This window comes from Lynx canadensis, chromosome A2 (assembly GCF_007474595.2).
Source record: "Lynx canadensis isolate LIC74 chromosome A2, mLynCan4.pri.v2, whole genome shotgun sequence".
In the NCBI taxonomy this organism is placed as follows: domain Eukaryota; kingdom Metazoa; phylum Chordata; class Mammalia; order Carnivora; family Felidae; genus Lynx; species Lynx canadensis.
Window position 1 is genome coordinate 135,390,790 of NC_044304.2, and position 21,459 is coordinate 135,412,248.

The 21,459-nt window shown below is 35.8% G+C and overlaps 1 protein-coding gene across 1 annotated transcript in view; it reads left to right on the plus strand.

The window, feature by feature from the left end:
• Positions 1-21,459, plus strand: part of CFTR (CF transmembrane conductance regulator) — a 158,722-nt gene that overhangs the window by 50,641 nt on the left and 86,622 nt on the right. The window contains exons 11-13 of the mRNA XM_032592502.1: positions 16,062-16,156; positions 19,142-19,228; positions 20,710-21,430. Coding sequence (XP_032448393.1) covers positions 16,062-16,156; positions 19,142-19,228; positions 20,710-21,430 — 903 coding nt within the window. The remainder of the gene's footprint in view (positions 1-16,061; positions 16,157-19,141; positions 19,229-20,709; positions 21,431-21,459) is intronic.

Consider the following 21,459-nt stretch of genomic DNA (forward strand, 5'->3'; position numbering starts at 1 on the left):
AGTGTGGAGGAATTTGGAGCATAGGAACATGAAATACCTACAGAATCCCTGAGGGTTAAGCAGCTGGTGCCAGCAAAAGAAACCCTTGATGTATTCTCTATGTGGCCCCATCACCAAATACAAACATTCATGATTCAATATGTTTTCGTTTTGACTGCCAGCGTTGATCTGTTTCTTAATGTGCTCCAGCTAGACTTGGAAACTGGAGATGAGAACGGAATATTTTCTTCCTCATTTTTGTGTTTTTGTTCAGCTCTAGTATCTACAAAGCACTTGCGTATGTGGTGATGCTTATGGTCATAGGAGTAGGCTGCTAGGTGTAAATCTGTGTGGATAGGAAAAAGTATGCACAACATATTTCACATAGTTTTCTGATTTCAGTTTGTTGAAAACTATTCACTCTGAGGGATAGCTTAAAGACTTTATCGCAGGGAAGGGCACGGAGACAGCTCTGGGCTGATAGAATAACTGGTAATGTGCAGACATGAGTGAACAAGTCAGGTGCAGTCACGGTCAGCTCTGCTTTGGGAACATCTCCATGTATGGGTTTACAGTTTCTACTCTGGAGCCAGATTATAATATAGTGGATTCCTAGGCAAATTTATAGTTATTTTTAATTTTTAATTTTTATTATTTTTTTAATGTTTATTTATTTTTGAGAGAGAGACAGAGTGCGAGAGGGGGAAGGGCAGAGAAAGAAGGAAACTTAGAATCCAAAGCAAGCTCCAGGCTCTGAGCTGTCAGCACAGAGCCCTACGTGGGGCTTGAACTTAGGAACCCTGAGATCACAACCCCAGCCGAAGTCGGATGCTTAACCAACTGAGCCACCCAGGCGCCCCTATAGTTATTTTTAAATACCATTTTATATTTTGGTGCCCATTAACTTATCCTCCCATTTTTTTTCCATGTTGCCAGACTACCTTTAGAGTTCTAAATATTTGTACACTTTTGTAACCAGCACTGGAGATTCTGCTAGCTTAAAAAGAGGAATCAGTGTAATTGGGCCCTCATTAATTTACTTATCCCTTAAGGAGATTGTAACTCTGTTTCGTTACTAAAAGAGGTCAGACTTCACTGTTCTCTTGTCTTTTTTTTTTCCAGGATACTGCTCTTTTTTTATACACTTCACCAAAACCTTATCCTACCACAGAACCCCATAGCAGACAGCAAGAGAATTCTAGGCAGGCTGGTGTTTGGGTAAATGGGTAGTTGGACTGATTTTATTCAGTGACTCACTCTCTTGTAAAAGTACCTGGGTTTGGCTTTTATGATAGTGCGTGGTGGGAGGTGGGGCGTGGGATATGAGAAGAGGTCAGGGACTTAGGATATGTAATCGGTTTCCACAAAGTTGTTGAGATCCTTTTGCAACCACAAAATGGTCTTCATTAAGTAATTGTCTTGGCAGCCATTACATATGCATTGGAAAAAAAAATATTTACTATGTAGGTTGCAGAATTAAAGTCTGTTTGTGTTTTCTCTACCACTGCTGCTTGGCAGTTTTCATCTTTAAGTCACTGGAAAAAAATAAATTGGGAGAAAATTTGGCAAGAAGTTACTAAAAGAAAAAAATAACTTGGGAGGGAAATTGGCAAGAAGTATGAAAAACTTGGGAGGGAAGTAAGCAAAGAAATGAGTTAGTGACTGGTCTGGAATATAAATTCCATCATACAGATACCATAAGTCTAATTAAATTTGAATTTTACCTCTGGATCTCCAGATCTGGCCAAAACTAACCTATATGAATAGAAGCTTAACATTGGGATGGTCATTCCACCACTACAGGAGAATTCAGGAATATTCAGTTGGGAGATCTGTACATAAAAAGGAGCTATAGGAATTAACAATTGCATTCAGTAGCAGCCAAGACTTAGTGGAGATGTAAAACAGATATTTGAAGCACATTGAACTATGTCTCCTAAACCAGAATAAACCACACTTAGTGACTGTACCTTGAACCACCTGCAATTTTCTCCTAATAAGTAATTAAGTAAGTCTGAAAGCACTGCCATTTATTTACTGTAATATGAAGCAAGTACATTTATTTTATAAAACTATTGAAACAGAACCAAACAGAAATGTCATAGTGTCTCCTGAACTGAACTGTTATTTCACTTCATTTGAGCCCTGGAACTTAAACACACACTAGGGGCGCCTGGGTGGCTCAGTCAGTTCAGCATCCGACTCAGGTCATGATCTCACAGTTCGTGGGTTTGAGCCCCACGTCAGGCTCTGTGCTGACAGCTTGGAGCCTGGAACCTGCTTGGGATTCTGTGTCTCCCTCTCTCTCTCTGCCCCTCCCCTGTTCGTGCTCTGTCTCTCTCTCTCTCTCTCTCTCTCAAAAATGAATAAACATTAATAAATAAATAAATATAAATGCACTAGCTAACATCTGTTGAGAGAGCACATGTCAGTACTGCTATGCTAAATGCTTGCACACGTTGGTCCATCAAATTCTCACTTTAATCATCTAGTGACAACTTTGCTTAGAGTTTGCAGTCGAAGTGAAATTGTGCTGAATTCTAAAAGCGTGAACTATTTTTTAGGTATTAAAATTACAATTTTGGAATTAATTATTAGCTTGACATCTCTAAAACCAAAATAGCCCTAAGACTGCTTGCCTTAGTAAGATTTGGGCAAGTCAATAGAACAGTATAATAAACATGTAATTTTAATTGTCTGGGACCAGGCTATCTCATGAATATATATGAAATTAAGATATTTAAGCTATGTTTTCATATTTAAAAAAATCACTGAGTTTTCCAAAGGTCAAAGCCATGCTATATCATTATATATATATATGTCTAAGGTTTCATCCCTCTTGAAGAACTGGAATTCTGAGCTCTGTACTCTTGGAATTTCCCTTTTTGTAGCAGGGACTAATAAGTCAAGATCAAGGGAAGATTTTACACTCATGTTTTAATAGAACCTTAGAACCCTGTAATGTTCATAAAGGTCTTTGCAGGAAGGTAAATTTAGTTTTTCTAAAAATTCTGAGTATAAGTGTTCTCTTGACAAAACGGACCCTAGAAATGGCAATTGTATTACCATCAATGTCTTTCAGAACCAAGTCTATAATAATTTTTATTCAGAGGTTTAGTTAGTCTTGATTTAAATTCAATAAATTAAAAAGTTGATTTAAACAAATATTTGAGTTCCTACTATGGACACAGTAGTACATTAGGCACTCGGGATGCTGTCTGCAAGTGTAGCAAGGGTCCCTGTCTGCCATTAGTTTTTGACTTACAGGCATTTGAGGGAAAAGAAACACGTGTATATACATTCACTCATTTAGTAAATATTTGTAAGTGTGCCAAACTCTGGAAATTATTTTTTAAAGTTTATTTATATTTTGAGAGAGAGAGAAAGTGCAAGTAGGGGAGGGGCAGAGAGAGAGAGAGAGAGAGAGAGAGAGAGAGAATCCCAAGCAGGCTCGATGCTCATCACAGAGCCTGACATGGGACTCCATCTCCTGAGCATGAGATCATGACTTGAGCCAAAATCAAGAGTTGGTGGCTTAACCAACTGAGGCACCCAGGCACCCCCAAACTCTGGGAATTATTAGTGAACAAGACACAGTCCCTGTCCTCAAGGGGCTTTTATTCTAGTGGAGATAACCAAGTAAAAACAAGAGCAGTTTGATCAGTTCTATAATAATGATTAATATAGGGTCCTTAAATGAGTACAGAGAAGAAGCATTGAAACTGATCTTAGAAGTTCAGGTGAGGCTTCCCTGGAGGAAGTGATGTCTCACATGAGAGATGATGGATGAGTAGGAGCATTTCAGTAAAGAAGGACAGGGAAAACATTCCAGGAAGAGAACATAATGTACATGGCCTGGAGCCCAGAGGGAACACTATATATTCGAGGAGCTATAGTCAGCTCTATGTGGTTGGAATGCATAATGAAATGGGCCTGGAGCCAGGAGACAGCATTACATTTTTGCAAGAGCTCTAGACAAGACAGCAAGACTGGGTCTGGAAAGAGACGGGTATATAGTGATAGCTGAACTGGGAGAGTACAGTCAGATCATGGTTTCTGTTTTTCCTTTTGCCAGCAATTAAAAAAAAAAGCCAAAAGAGGCAGAAAGACAAAGGCATCCATTTAATTTTTGTATTTCGTATAAGTAAATCCAATTGGTGAAATCCAATTCTCATACAGCATTCTAGCTGTAGAGGAGTCGGAGAAATATGGTAATTAGTGGGAGCACAGGAATGTCCCTGGGAGGAGAGCAAGCGGGTCTACAGAATCCTCTACAGTTGCTTTTCTTTACTGGGGGAAATGCCATAATAAAAACAATGTTTTAGGAAGATTATTTTTTTTTAATTTATTTATTTAGTTTGAAAGGACAGAGACAGTTTGAGTGGGGAGGGGCAGAGAGAGGGTGAGAGAATCCCAAGCAGGCTGCACACTGTCAGCACGGAGCCTGATGCAGGGCTCAAACCCACAAAACCGTGAGATCATGACCTGCTCCAAAACTAAGAGTTGGACACTTAACTGATTGAGCCACCCAAGTGCCCCCAGGAAGATTCTTCTAATATAATATGCAAACTGAAGGAGGATAATGGAGATGTTGTGGTTAGAAGTTTATCAAATATTGTTATTCAAATTTTAAACAAAAGGAAGTAAAATTTTAAGAGACTTGTTGAAGATCCATAATTGATGGGACCAGCAAGAGAATCCAAGTCTTCTGATTCCTCTTTTTTTTTTTTTTTATGTGCTCAATTAGGGTTATTGCTTATTAGATGAGAAACTCTATCTTAGAACCTAATGACTTATCCATTGAACATTGCTGACTTTAAGTTAGAACTTCAGGCTAGTTAATCTCACTATGATGGTAACAGTATTATTAAACCATTAAGATTGTAAGTCTGCCATTTGTACAGGAGAATGTTATGATAACAAAGACTTGTGACCTAATGGCATTGAGAATTCCATGACATAGTTGTGAAAACTATTTTTAGCAAGGCTATTTGTTTTCATGGAAATGATATGTGAAGCTACCATGGTCCTAAATAAGCATATCTTGGGAAAACCACCTATACTAACACACTTGAAATTTAAATAAATCAGGAAATTTCTTCCCCGATCTTCTCCCAAAATATCTTCTCCTTTTCCTTTACCCTTGAGGCAGAATCTCATGTTCATGTCCATGCCTCATAACCTCTAATTTAAGATATGGAAGTCCAGGGCACCTGTGTGGCTCATTTGGTTAAGCGTCTGACTTTGGCTCAGGTCATAATGTCACGGTTTGTGAATTCGAGCCCACATCGATCTTTACACTGGCAGTGCAGAGCCTGCTTGGGATTCTCTCTCTCCCTCTCTCTCTACCTATGTCCTGCTCTCACTCTTGCCCTCTATCAAAATAAATAAAGTTAAAAATTTTTTAAAGGTACAATTGATAATAAGTGACATATTTTTAAAAAATTTAAAAATAAAATATGGAAGTCCAAGTAGCTGGGCAAGTCCACATAGGAGAGGAAACCTCAGACCAAGTTGAGCAGCTGGTCTTCCAGTCAGCTCTTGAGAAAATAAGGGTCATGGTGGTATTCAGAGAAAACAGGTAAGAAAGTATTGAAGCTTGTCTCCTAAGGAACTGAATTACAAATCAGGAGATTTAGTTACTAGGGAGCTAGGAGACTAGTTAGGAAGTCCAGAGCAGGATCAACCATGGGATACTAATGAGCTGGCAAGGTACTAGGAAAAGGGTGCCTTATCAGGCATTGGATGTGTCCCAGAATCTTGGGTGGGTAGACCTAGAAGAGATAGTAAAGGAATTAACAGCTTCCTAATGCCAATTCTTAGATCAACTGAATCAAAATCACCTAGGGAGCTTTTCAAAAGTAGATTTTTAAATGTCATTTCAGAGAATCTGAAATCTGGAGTTAAATGAGTCTAATGTAGAGCCAGAATAAAAGAAACAATATTCTTTTGTTTGTTTCAAGTATCTTTTTTTTTTCCAAAATTTTATTTAATCAAGTATCTTTTCTAACTGTACTTCCTAACTGCACTTACCCAGGGTACCTTAAATCATTGCATTTTGTAGGTCTTCCTTTAATAATGCTTATGTAGGGGCGCCTGGGTGGCTCAGTCAGTTAAACATATGACTTCAGCTCAGGTCATGATCTCATGGTTCGTGAGTTCGAGCCCCACATCACGCTCTGTGCTGACAGCTTGGAGCCTGGAGCCTGCTTTGGATTCTGTGTCTCCTTCTCTCTCTGCCCTCCCCAACTCATGCTCTGTCTCTGTCTCTCTCAAAAATAAATAAACATTAAAAAAAATTAAAAATAAATAAATAAAAATGCTTATGTAGGGCTCCTGGGTGGCTCAGTCGGTTAAGCTCGGCTCAGGTCATGATCTCACAGTTTGTGAGTTCACTGTGAGATCCAGCCCCACGTTGGGCTCCGGGCCAACAGCTCAGAGCCTGGAGCTGCTTCAGATTCTGTGTCTCCCTCTCTCTCTGGCCCTCCCCTGCTCGCACTCTGTCTCTCTCTCAAAAATAAATAAATGTTAAAAAATAAAATAAAAATGCTTATGTTATTTTCAAATACAAATACAGACTTACACACATACAGAAATAAACACTAAAGAGGCTAGAGATATGAACAAAATTGCATATATACTCACAAGCTCATGCATAAAACCACATATATGTATGCATATATCTGAATATTAAGCAATGGTTTAATATTTTAATTTAATAATTTAATTTAATAGTTTAAAGTTTTGTTTAATATTGGTGACAAGACTGTAACATCCATTATGTAAAAGAACTAGCTTTTTGTACTTTTGTTGGCCACAATAAAAATTATACTGGATTTTGAGTTTTTTGCTATAAATCTGGCCAGTGCCAAATCTCAGGGAAAGAAGAGCTTTTATTTTTCAGGTTGACAAAAAGTTCTCACTTCTTATGCTTTCCAGAAGGGTTAATCTTTAGTCAGTATTTTTATGTACAGCTATGTGTATCAAGTTTGACTTAGGTCAAAAATTATCTTTCCTAATAAACAGAACTCCAATTTTTAATTTATGAATTCATTCATGTATATTTCCTGCTGTAGAAGTTAACCTCTGTTGATATATCATACAGAGCTACCCAACACTCTCAAGATAACACATCCACGTTTACAAAAGCTATGTGCAAAAATGGTTAATTAATTCTTTCTTCCTACAACTCTTGACTTTCTCACATTCTCTCCTTCCCTCCTCTCTCCTCCTCACCCCTTCTTTCTGTTCCCCCAACACTTCTTTTCTTCTCCCTCCATGCTCATTTTCCCTGTGTATAAAGCAAAAGTGCTTAGTAATTATTAAACATTAATAACACTGGCACTAACTGGCCGATGATTTACTGTTAAAGACATGCTTTATGGCATGTTATTCCCTCTAAAGTTCATGTCCCCTCAACCCAAGCTTCACACCCTGCTCCCTTACCACAAGCAGCTATATTGTCAAGGTTGTTCTAAAGAATGATAAGGTAGCCATAAAGCAAGGTTTATGATTTTTCCTATCTACAAAGTCACAGGAAGCTCAAATGTACTCAGCAAATATTGCAAAACTGCAAGGAACCATTAAATGTAACACTCCACCCTTTTCTTAAAGTTCTCCCCCTCTTTAATGTAATAAATGTATTCTCAAGTCAGAATTAATGAACTTTATGTTAGCAGTTCCTCTTTAACAACTTCTGGTTTGTCTGGCTCAGTTGAACCATATTAGGGTGGCGTTTAGGTGCATTTAAAAAAAATAAAATGGTAAACATTTGTGTGAGAAGTGCATCCATCACATTGAGTATAGAATGCTTTTCTTAATAATAAGTTAATCTTTATTGCACACTTATTATAGCATTACTTTGACCCTCTCTAGTATTCTTTATCTAAGTATTTTCAAAGTGCTTTACAATCTCAAACAGACCCAGTACATGCACAGAGTTCTTTGAAGATGGCATTTGCCTTTCTGACCAGCATTGTAAAGGAAATTACCCTAAAGAGTAAGTATCTGTTTGAGTAGGTATAATAACCACAAAATGCAAATTCCTGGGCTCTTCCCTAATTCATCTGAGTAAGAATAGGTACAACGTTGTTAACAAGCTCCCCACGTGATTCTGAAATAATCGGTCTACATACTTCACTTTGAGAACCAATGGTCCACATATTTTATTTTATCTGTAGATAAACTCTGCTGTCAGCTCAGGTCATGATCTCGCAGTTCATGAGTTTGTGCTCCTCATCGGGCTCTGTGCTGACAGGTCGGAGCCTGGAGCCTGGTTTGGATTCTGTGTCTCCCTCTCTCTCTTCCCCTCCCCTGCTCATTCTCTCTCTCTCTCTCTTTCTCTCTCTCTCTCTCTCTCTCTCTCTCTCTCACACACACACACTCTCTCTCTCTCCCAAAAATAAATAAATATTTAAAAAAATCTTAGTCATCAATTTTTATTTAAGAAGTCAAATCATGCCCAGCATCTTAATGTCACTGAATGATTTCCTGTAACAATTTTTGTGGATAGCTCCAAAGGAACTCAAGCTATGTGCAAATAAAGAGAAAATAGCATTTGTCTCTGTGCACAGGTCTTCTCTAAGCAACACTGCTTGTTAAACTCATGATAGTACCAAGTGGCATAACTTTTTTTTTGGATTATAATTTTCACATGAAAGAAAATGTGCTGTGAAGGCTGAAAACCAACACCCTTAAGGCAAATATATTACCAGATTTGAGTGCCCTTAGTAATCATGAAAGATAAAGTTTATGTATACAAAACAAAGTGTTTTATATTTAATCAAATAGAAAAAGCCAAACACTAATAAAGAAATCTACAAATGATCAATAAACTAGGCAATCAGAGCAAGTACTCACGTTAGGAACAGGATGTTGGTATTACTAATATATTTGATCTTAAAATAATGAGCTTATTCACGATTCTATTCAATCTATTCCCACTATTTTGTTTCATTTGAAACTTAGCAATTTCCTATTAATTACACTCTCTAAGAAACTTATGAAATTATCCACATGTACACACATTTTTCTTCACAAATGGCTTCATTCCAGAAAAGGAGTCTAAATATACTAGCTCAGAACCTCAACTCTTTTCAGGTGTGGAAATCTTTTCTTTTCTTTTCCTCTCATTTCTTTTCTTTTTCATGCTTTTTAAAAGGTAGTCTGTACCACTAGGGTCCATTCTGGATAGGAAACATTATATGATAATATTCCTGTTTTCTAATTGCATTATTAGGGGCCTGGAGAAATTCTAAGTGGAACTTTATTTTATTGTTATTTTAGAGAGAGAGAGAAGGGTGGCAGAGAGAGAGAGAGAGAGATGAAGAGAATCCCAAGCAGACTCCATGCTTAGTAAGGAGCCTGGCAGAGGGCTTGATCGCACAAACCTGGGATCATTACCTGAGCTAAAATGAAGAGCCAAACCAACTGAGCCACCCAGCTGCCCTGCCCTCTAAATAGAACTTTAAAAAAAAAATTTTTTTTTTAGTGTTTGTTTTTGAAAGAGAGAGAGAGGGAGGGAGGGAGAGACCCAGAGCTCGAGTGAGGGAGGTGCAGAGAAAGAGGGAGACATAGAATCTGAAGCAGGCTCCAGGCTCTGAGCTGTCAGCACAGAACCCAATATGGGGCTCAAACTCATGAACTGGGAGATCATGACCTGAGCTTAAGTCAGACCCTCAACCGAATGAACTACCCAGTCGCCCCTAAGTATAACTTTTTACCAAATCTTTCCACCATTATTCTTCTACAAAACCCCAACTTTCAAGTGGTTACTGTGATGAATGTGGTATGTACTTTTCCGATTTATTTAAATGAATATACATCCATTTATACATATACTTATCAACAAACAATACTTAACAGTTTTGTTTGTGTAGTTTTAGAATTTATGTAAATGGTATACTTTATATACATCATTCTTCAACTTGCTTTCTTTGCTCCTATTACCTCTTTGAGGTCTAGACACGCTACTTACATGTAGAAATTTGTTTCATTCTTTTTAACTGTTATATTATAATCCTATATCACATTTTATTTACTCATTCTGATACCGATGAACATTTAGATTGTTTCAAGATTTTACTTAATATTGCGATGAAAATCTTTCAACATTTCTCTTTGCACATCTGCAAGAGTTTCTCTGGTGTGGATATCTAGCAACTGAATTGTGGTGTTTTAGGGTATATGTGCACATTTCCAATTTTACTGGACACTGCCAAATTGTACTTTAAAGTAGCTGTATCAGTTTATACCATCACCAGTCATTTATTAGTGTTCCCATTGACTCACATCTTGAAATCTCTTGTTATTGACAGAGACTTTAATTTTTGGCATTCTAGTTTGTAAAAAGTCCTATCTCTCTCTCCCTCTCTGTCTCTGTCTCTCTCTTTTCTAATTTGTAGTTCCATGATGGCTGGTGAGATATTTTCATGTTTGTTTGTCGTTCTGATTTCATATCCTTTGCCAATTTGGGGGGGTAAGGTATTGCGGTGGTTATGAGATATGCCTTATGGATCACTGTTGCAGGAAGCGGATCTGAGAAATGGCCCCAGTTGCCATACATTGAAATCCTCCACTCACTGAGTTTGTCTTGAGACTTCAAGTTGCACAGGCAGCTTCCCATGAATGATTGAGTGTGGCAGGATACAGAAGCAGATTTGTGTTTAGAGGACGTGGGACTTACTTAGTAGCTGGTTTTGGTTCAGAGATTCCCAGATGGCTTTTCAAAAGTTGGTTAGATTCAGATGGTGGTCTAGGGTCTTTCCACACAACCTTCTGGCCTTCTCTCCTTCACTCAGGGGTTGGACTTGGACTAAGGTCTCACATATCTCCCAGCCTCCCTGCTTTCTTTCCTATCTCCTTTTACACCAGTATTTCCCCTAATAAAACCATTACATATTTAATCTGTCTTAGTTTAAGAGGAGAGATCTTCAAAATTAAGATCAAAACTGATAATTAATTGAATACGTTGTGTTAGAAAAGATTTTATCTTTTAGCAATGCATCCCTTGACAGCATTTTAGTGGTATGTAAAATACCATTGTCTTCTTTTTTAAGTATGGTACATCTACCAGAGGTTATTACCACTGCTATCCAAAATTAAAAACCTAAGAAAACCTTTCTTAACCTAGAGAAACTGGGTGATTTACTAGCAAGATATAAATGATCAAAATTTCTTTCAAAGCACAAAAAGACTTGAAGGCGTGCCTGGGTGGCTCAGTTGGTTAAGTGTTGGCTCAGATCATGACCTCACCATTCCTGAGTTCGAGTCCCATATCCGGCTTTGTGCTGACAGCTCAGAGCCTGGAGCCTGTTTCCGATTCTGGGTCTCCCTCTCTCTCTCTGCCCCTCCCCAACTTGTGCTCTGTCTCTCTCTCACTCTCCCTCTCTCTCAAAAATAAACATTAAAAAAAGACTTGAATAGACATATTGCCACTATAAAGCTGGCTTTGTGTCTACTACTTCAAAAGGCATTATCATTAGATGATTTTATAATTGAACGGTATCTCACCCTTAACTAATATATAATTCCTATATTATTTAAACTATACCAAACCATAGAAAAAGATAGAAAGCTCTTCAACTAATTCTCTTTTTTTTTTAAATTGAAGTGTAGTTGACATACAATATTATATTACTTTCAGGTATAAAACATAATGATTCAACATTTATATGTATTATGAAGTGATCACCATGATAAATGTAGCTACCATCTGTCATCATACAAAGTTGTTATGCATTACTAACTTTATTCCCTATGCTGTACATTGTATCCCTGTGTCTTAAAGTTTCTACCTTTCAATCTCCTTCACCTATTTTGCCCATCCCCCATCCCTCTCTCTTCCAGCAACCACCAGTTTTTTCTCTGTATCTGAGTCTGTTTCTGTTTTGTTCATTCATTTTTTTTATTCCATATATAAATGAGATCATGAGTACTTGTCTTCGTGTCTTATTTTACTTTTTGTATTCCCACCAACCATGCACGAGGGTTCCCTTTTTTCCAATTCATTTTCTAAAGCCAGAATAGTCTAGGACCAAAATCTGAAAAATAATATAAAAAAATAAAACTACAGTTAATCATACTTATGATATAGATATTTAAGTAAAATGTTATCAGATGAAATATTAATAAATAGATTCCAGCATGATATAAGAAATGATAAAATATGACAAAGAAAGGTTTATGATAGGAATGCAAAAGTGCTTCAGTGTAAAGAAATCTGTAAATACAGCATAATTTGTTATATGGACAAGGAAGAAAACCATATAGCAAGGTCAGTAGATGCTAAAAGTGTACATAAAAATCAGCAGTAATTTGTAATACAAATTTAAAGTAAAAATAGAAGTAGAAGGAACTTCATAAATACAGTAACTTTATTTTAACCCAACATCCCAAAGTAAACCTTATTTTTAATGCTGAAAAGTTAATGCTGTTTGTCTTAAAATAGGGATAATATTGTGTTCATGAAAAGGCTGTTTATCCAAAAAAACCCAAGAAGTTCTAGCAAAGAGCAAACAAACAGAAAACAGAAGTCTGTTAGAATTAATAAGGGAATATAATAAGATGTCTGGACAATAGATAAGCATACAAAAATAACTAGCTTTTCTTCACACAAGCAATAGTTATCAAGGAGTAAAAATAGAAAGCTATTCAATTCACAATAGTAGAAAATAATAAATACTGAAAGATAATGAAATACTGAAAGATAATGGCAGGAATGTAAACTGGTGCAGCCACTATGGAAAACAGTGTGGAGGGTCCTCAAAAAAAATTAAGAATGGAACTACCATATGACCTAGCAATTGCACTTCTGGGTATTTGACTGAAAGGAGTGAAATCTCTGTCTTGAAAAATATCTGTACCCCCACGACCACTCCAGCATTGTTTAGAATAGCCAACACATGGAAACAACATAAGTGCCCATAAACAGATGAATGCATAAAGAAAGTATTTTGTCTGTCTGTCTATATCTACCCACCTACACATATATGCAATGGGATATTATAACCCTAACCATAAAAAAAAATGAAATCTTCCATTTGCGACAACATGAATGGAACTAGAAGGTAGTATGCCAAGTGAAATCCACCAGACAGAGAAAGACAAATACTGTATGATCTCACTTAGTGGTGGAATATTAAAAACCTGAACTCATAGATATAGCAAACAGAGGGGTGGTTTCCAGAAACAGAGGCAAGAGAGAGTGAGAGGGTGAAATGGATGAAGGGGGTCAGAAGGTACAAACTTACAGTTTTAAGATAAGTAAATCCTGGGGATGTAGTGTAGAGCAAGGTGACCATAGCTAACAATACTGTAACGTACACTTGAAAATTACTAAGAGAGCAAATCTCGTAAGTTCTTCTCACAAGAAAAATATATTTGTAACTATATTCAATTATATCCCAATTTAAAAGTATTAGGGATAAATCTAATGGGAAACTTATAGGACATAGATGAAGAACATCGTAAGCTCTTATTGAAAGGTCTAAAACATTATCTGCCTTGGTTTATCTTTTTGAACTTTCAATTTCTTCATATTTAAAATGAGGATAGGGCTGTGATGAATATTTTAAAAGCTAATACATGTAAAGTGCTTAAAATGGTATCTGACATGTAGTAGGCACTCAGTATTCTTTAGCTATTATTATTATTATTGGTGTTATTGATATTGTTATTATATAGAAGACTATAAACAAAAAGTCAAAACATTTATGAATAATAATTGTTTGTCAGATATTAAATCATACTTAACTCTATTAAATGACCAAAACCAAAAATACTAGTATAGGAATAGAAAATGGATCACCTTTTTCTACAGGTATCTACTTCTTCTGATACTATTCCTTTCCCATTTTCTTTCTCTACTTTGTACACATTTCTTCATTTCCTTTTCTTATATGTACCCATTTCTTTGTTGCTTGATGTTTGGTTATCTGCCCTTTCTCCATTCCCTCTTTCTCTCTTCCTTCATTCCATAAATCTTTATTGATGCTCGTACTAGGCTAAGATTTTGTATCCTCTACATTCATATTCTATCCCCTAAGTGAAACTGTGACATAATCATACCATCAACATAACTACTGATATTTCTAAATTTAAACGCTTTTAAAAGCTTTTAACTGATTTAACTAGTATGGTGTTGAATTCAAATTTGGGGAACTGAAAACTCCAATAGTTTCAGCATCTACTGGCTTATTAATAGCTTCCTTTATAAATCTCCTTCCTTTATAAAAAGCCTGCACTCAATATATTCACATAAGGCAAACTATTCTTGATTTTTCTTACTCCAAAGGATTTATTTTTTAAAAGAGAATGGGATTGGAGGGAAGCAAATATGGTACAGGAGAAAAGAAATACACATGTCAGTTTTCTTGCTAATTGCTCTAAATCAAGTACAGAGGATGTGCTTCATAGCACAGCTGAGTAAAGGCATAAAAACCAAGAAGTTCTTGGAAGTGCTTCTTCAGTGAGGCTGAAGATTTCAGGCTCTAGAGTGTGGGATTTAGCTAGAGTCCTTGGTTTTGGATAGAATCCTAGATATATGGCTTGGCTCATGAGTTGAAAAAAATCATTTAGTTCAGTAGAAAGAAATGAAGCACTTTCTTTGATATATCTCATAACTATGAAGGTCCTTCTCATCTGTAGGGCTACTGGCTGTCAGTGACCTCTCTGTGTGTGATATTTCTCCAATGCCAGCATAGTCAATTCCACTGAGTCCTACTGAATCTCCTCCAAAATGTCAGCACTTTTTATCTCAGACCTTTGGTTCCCCTAGGTCAGGAGTACTAACATTAACAGTTCTTTGGGGGTAATGGTTCTAGCCTACAGGAGCTGCAAAATCATTTTTAATATAAATGAATATTTGTTAATTTACCTGCTTTGTAAGTTTAGAGTTTGTGTATGAAGTTCTATAAACTTTCATAAGGTAGACAACAGAAACAAATGGATAACAGAAGTAACCATTTTGACAATTTAAATATTGATAATGGTGGTGGTAGGTCAAGGAGAGGTGGTGGATTCTTCTTGATTGTTAAAGAAAAGGAGGCATAGTATAGAAATGCTTTTTTTAGTGGAGGGAGAAAGAAGAAAGTGGTAACAAAAGAAAAGAGCAGGTATTTGGGGGTGAGAAGAGCACAGGGAGAGTAACTTTTTTTGAACTAAAGGGAGAGTGTTACCTAACTCATTCTTCATGTCTCAGGCCAACTTAATCACTTCCAAAAAGCCTTGTAGAATTTTCTATATTGTATGGATACTTCTGTTCTCTGTACAATTAATTTGCCATTTAATTGGGTACTGTTTTGTAACCTGTCTTAAAAGGATTAATTAAGTCATTGGGATGTTATTTAGCATTCTCCGGGATTATTCTCCAAGGACTATTTGTTATAAGTTCTAATCTCCTTTTACAATGTCTAGCATGTTTGTTGCCTTGGAGAAGTTATTAACTGGGAGTAAGAATGTTATGCCCCATGTGGAAAGGTGGTGATGACAGGAGAGACAAAGTAGATGGCAAAGCACATGGGGCTGAGTTGCTGAGGATGGATGGGGAAGAAGCCTGTGGTGGTGGGTGGATGAGAAAAGTATGGAAAGGAATTGCCTTTTATTCTTGGTCATCCACTGAATATGCTTAGGTACTGCAGGGGATGGGAGTAGTGTTCTTTCAGTTTTTCTTGTTAGGTTTATTCGTGTCTGGAGATTTTCTTTTAGAAGAATGAGTTGAAATTGGAAAGTAATGCATTTTAGCATGTTGGTAGTACTTGAGTTTGTGTAACAAATCTATGGATTATATACACCCGTGTTTACACGCCCATAAATATACATATGGTTTACCTTTTGATATTTTCCAATTCTTATTTCATGATCATGAATGAAATTCTAGAGGTTAAAGAAAAAATTACTTCTAAAATTTCAACCATGTTTTGACCAATTGAAGTGGATTTGAAATAATTGAGAATGAAATGTTTTAAATTTTGGCTGTGGTTAAAGCAACAGTCTAATATATGATTACATTTGAAGGAAAGTATACCTTTCAAATTCATAAATATACTAACAATTCCTCTCTGACTTCATTTTTTCGATAATAGGACATTTCCAAGTTTGCAGAGAAGGATAATATCGTTCTTGGAGAGGGTGGAATCACACTGAGTGGAGGTCAGCGAGCAAGAATTTCCTTAGCAAGGTGAATATCTGATTATTGGTTCAGTGAGCTTTTGTTGTAAATATGCCCGTAAAAATTATAGATATTGCTCTATTTTTTTATATTTTGTTTCTGGAATTGAAAAATGCCTGGGGTTTTATAATTAGCAGGTTAAGAATCACCTTTATGAACTATAGATAAGGATTTACTATTCATATTTGATAAAGGTGATGGCTTTTTCAAAATGCATGCTCTTAGTTTGGTGTCTGTATATTTGTTGCCTTATGGTATGCTTTACTACAAATAGAAAACTCAGGAATTCTGCACAACACAAGGAAAAAAAAGTGTTTCTTTTAAGTTGATCAGGGGGTCCCCACTCACCCACCCCACAACGTACTCACCTGCTTTAAACTTCTGTTTATACTTCTTGGTTTAGAAAAACCTAATTTTCAAATTTTCAACATAATTAACAATTTCATAACAAAAATATCAAGGCAAATGATGTCACTTGGCTTAAAGTCTATAATCTTTAAAGGAAAAATAAGTAGGACAAGCACATCTAACATTGTAGGGGACAGTGAAGTCCCTTGGTAGAGACATTCTTGGTTTAAGCGTTTTGAGCTGTCGAAGAGAAGTACATAAAGTTAATTTGTGTCAAGAAGAAAACTTTGTGGTTAAACGAGAACTTTCAGTTTAAAAAGTTGTTGGTGAGATGAGATGTCAAATGTTCCTCCAGTTTTATTTGAATAGAATTCTTCTCACTGTGTTGCCAAAGTTGTCAACAACAAATCACATTGACTGATTGATATTTTGGCTCCTTTCCCTTAGTTTCTCCTGCTTTCAAAGTCTGGAACAGTAAACTAACTTACGGAGCACCTGCAATTGCCTGGTATTATTCTAGGCTTAATGTATGCGTGTGTAATTTTACTTAATCTTCATATCCTCCTGCAAAGAGAAAATTGTTCTCCCCACTTTATAGAAGAGATCATCAGATAATTGAGGCTGTTAGAGCTTCACTTGTAAAAACTATACCAGGAAATGGTAGAGTCACAATTTGAACCAGGTCCTCTGGACTCTTGGCATTAAACCATGACTTGATTTGGGGATTACTTGTGAAGTAATAAATCAGTAGGTATTAATTATTCACAGACAAGATAATGGCTTCTAAATAAATAGAAATTGACTAATCTTTGAGTCAAAGTAAGACTTATCTTAAACATTCCATTTCAAAACTTAAGATATGCTATGTGGTGTCTAGGCATTTAACATAGACTTGAGGCTGTATTTACAAAACTTTAAAATTTGGTTTTATTTATAAGGTGCACACAATTTGAGCTACCATTAAAAATAATTATTGTTATTCTGATTGGAATGTGTCACATTACGTGTTGTCCAGTTTTGGGTTGTGAATATATTATTTCCAATTCTTGAGAAACTGTGGTCATAGATGTAAAGGAGAGAGAGAAGCAAGACAGAGCAGGGGGCAGTAAAAGACCTTGAGGGTGTATTTTGATAGGGGTCTTTTATCTAGTTCTTGCATGTTATCTTTAAAAATAATTTATACTGCAAAAGTTCTTTAAAAATTTTTTTAATGTTTATTTTTGAGAGAGAAAGAGAGAGAGAGAGACAGAATATGAGCAGGGGCAGGAGAGGAGCAGAAAGAGGGAGAGACACAGAACACAAAGCAGGTTCCAGGCTCCCAGCTGTCAGCACAGAGCCTGACATGGGGCTTGAACTCATGAACTGTGAGATCATGACTTGAGCTGAAGTCAAAGACTTAACCAACTGAGCCACCCAGGTGCCCCTATGTTGCAAAAGTTCTTTTAGATTTCACTTTGCCTTTTTGCCATTTCTAGTTTTTAATTGAATACAATTTTTGCAGAAAATACCAAGAGTTATACATAAATCCTGAATCCTATGCATGGGGTAAGGGTAGTGCTACTAACAACCACACCTGAAAAGCTTAGATGTTATGAAGATTTAATCTCATTTCTATTAACATGAGACTATATCTTCATCTTATTACTGTTCTAAGATCAATTTAATGAAGATTTTACTTGCTCATAAAATTTTTATTTATGGGGTGCCTGGATGGCTCAGTCAGTTGAGCATCTGACTCTTGATTTTGGCTCAGGTCATGATCTCAAAGTTCTTAGGATTGAGCCCTGTATTGGGCTCTATGCTAACAGTGTGGAGCCTGCTTGGGATTCTCTCTCTCTCTCTGCCCCTCCCTGCTCATGCTCACTCGCACTCTCACTCTCTCAAGATAAATAAACATTTAAAAAGTTTATTTTTTAATTTATTTTTGTTTCAAGTTTTTATTTCAATTTATTTAAATAAAAATTTATTTAAATATGTTAGCATATAGTGTAATATTGGTTTTAGGAATAGAATTTAGTGATTCATCACTTACATATTTTTAACTTAAAAAATAAAACGGATATGGGTGTACATTTTTGTTGTGAATTATTTATCCTTTCTTGTTCGGAATTCTTATAAATATGGTACAAAGACTGAAACTACATGGAGCAAAATCCAACAGTAATATTACAGCCACAATACCAAAATTTTTTGGTAGCAGTCAACACTGAAAGACACTTAACATTTCTTTTTATCTCATGCTGCTATTTAGTTGCTGTCTCTGACATTTTATAGCATTGAAACAGTCCATTTTCTTTTTTGCTTTCCCACCAACATGCAAGATCTTTGAGGGCAGGGACTATGTAATTTTTACCACTGTGTTCCCAGCACATAGCATGGTTCTTGACTCTAAACAAATACTATTATTAAAGATTTTCTTTTTTCAAGGTAGTATTTTAAATTGTATGGTCTGGTGTGATTCAGTTTGTTAACTTCTGCTAGTTTATATCATTTACATTTAGCAAAACCAGTTTAATCATTCTTGAAATGTTGTGAAAACCCATAAAAATCTTTTAAGACTTACCCTTTTGATTCTCATTTAAAATTATTTGTACTAAATGGCATGAGATATTTAAAAATATAATTTAATTTCCATTTTCTTTTCAGAGCAGTGTACAAAGATGCTGATTTATACCTGTTAGACTCTCCTTTTGGATACCTGGATGTTTTAACAGAAAAAGAAATATTTGAAAGGTATGTTCTTTAAATAATTTATAATGCTCATGCCATGCTAAAAGAGAAGAAAGCACAACTATATCATAGATGACATTTTACCCTTGAGAAATATGGCCACCATTGTGGTAGAATGTGACATAGCACTCACCCAAATCTGATTTTCCCTTCACAGTGAAGACTCAAAATCACTTCCATTAAAACCTGTTCTGACCACATAGTAAACCAATTTCTTCCATTGCTATTGTCAAAACAATCACTATGTAGTTTTTACATTATTATTGCCTTGTGGCATATATTATTTTAAATGGTTATTGTGCTTAACATTTTTACTTTTTTGTGTTAGTATTTTATTCTGTCTTCTCCTTAGATAGGATGTCTCTTAGAAAGTAAACAAGCTGAATGTTTTAATGTAGGTGAATGCTCAGACTATTTATATACCTCAATACTTTCTATAGAACCTCTTCCTTGGTTACACAAAACTAGGGATTTTCATTTTATTGGAGCTCCTACTAGGGCACAATGTATGTAAAGTTCCTAAGAGGAACAGTTTTACAACTTGATTTCAGTTTCAAAATGATTTCATGAGCTATAAAGTAGTTTATTAAGAGAATTATTATACTTTTCTGAAATAAAGATTTTAAGCAATGAGGATGTAGAAGTCTATGTCTACAAAATGGCTGTATTACCCCTAGAAGCACCTTTCCTACAATTTAAATTTAATACTTAAGATTTTTACAATCCTGTAATTGTGATAAGTAACTTATTACTAATATACACTTTGTTAGCTATATTAGTATGTTAAAGTATAATCTAGAATGATGCCTCTTTTTATACAATATATAATGTATTAATATCTAAAAGAAAGTGGCCTCTCTTAGATGGTTCTAGTCAGGATTTACTTTTAGGCTAAAGGGAAATTTTATTAGAGGAAGGTTAAATTTATTATTCAGTTCTCTGGTTTGTTGCTTTTTTTTAAATAAATCAGATTAGTCTTAATATAAGCTCTTGAGAAATAAATTTGTGGCCATCTTAAAATGTAAAAGGAAATTAATAGAAAATGTAAAGAACAGGAAAGCTCTGACATTTTAGAAGACACAGAATTGCATACACCCCTCTCCCCAGGGATCGTTAAAGGTTATCTAACAATTCTCTCATTTTCTGTATGAACAAACCAAGACACAGAGGGTTGCCAATTTGCTCAAAGTCCAACATTTATTTAATATCAGATATTTAATTTCACTCTAGGTCTGTTAACACTCAATTTTATGATTTAGCATACTCTAATAATTCAGTAATATATTTCATGCTGTAATAATGAAAGAGGCGCCAAATTAATTGCTATTTTTACTTTTAGAGGTATTTTAAGTATAATAATGACATTGTATGATAGATGTTTTACACAAGAATACATTAATAAAATGTTACAATGCAATATATAGACTTGTAATAAAATTCTTATACAATTGATATCTTATTTTTATCTTTTTATATTCTTAAAGCTGTGTCTGTAAATTGATGGCTAACAAAACTAGGATTTTGGTCACTTCTAAGATGGAACATTTAAAGAAAGCTGACAAAATATTAATTTTACATGAAGGTAGCTGCTATTTTTATGGGACATTTTCTGAATTACAAAATCTACGGCCTGACTTCAGCTCCAAGCTCATGGGATATGAGTCTTTTGACCAGTTTAGTGCAGAAAGAAGAAATTCCATCATAACTGAGACTTTACGGCGTTTCTCATTGGAAGGAGATGCGGCCGTCTCCTGGAATGAAACAAAAAAGCAATCTTTTAAACAGACTGGAGAGCTTGGTGAAAAAAGGAAGAACTCTATTCTTAATCCAATCAACTCTATAAGGAAATTTTCAATTGTTCAAAAGACTCCCTTACAAATGAATGGCATCGAAGGAGATCCTGATGAGCCTTTAGAGAGAAGGCTGTCCTTAGTTCCAGATGGCGAGCAAGGAGAGGCTGTCCTGCCTCGAAGCAACATGGTCAATGCTGGCCCCACATTTCAGAGACAAAGAAGGCAGTCTGTTCTGAACCTGATGACCTCTGTGAACCAAGGTCAAAGCATTCACCGAAGGACAACAGCATCCACACGAAAAATGTCACTGGCCCCTCAGACAAACTTAACTGAAATGGATATATATTCAAGGCGATTATCTCTAGATAGTGGCTTGGATATAAGTGAAGAAATTAATGAAGAAGATTTAAAGGTATGTATAAATTATCAGTGGTTTTTTGT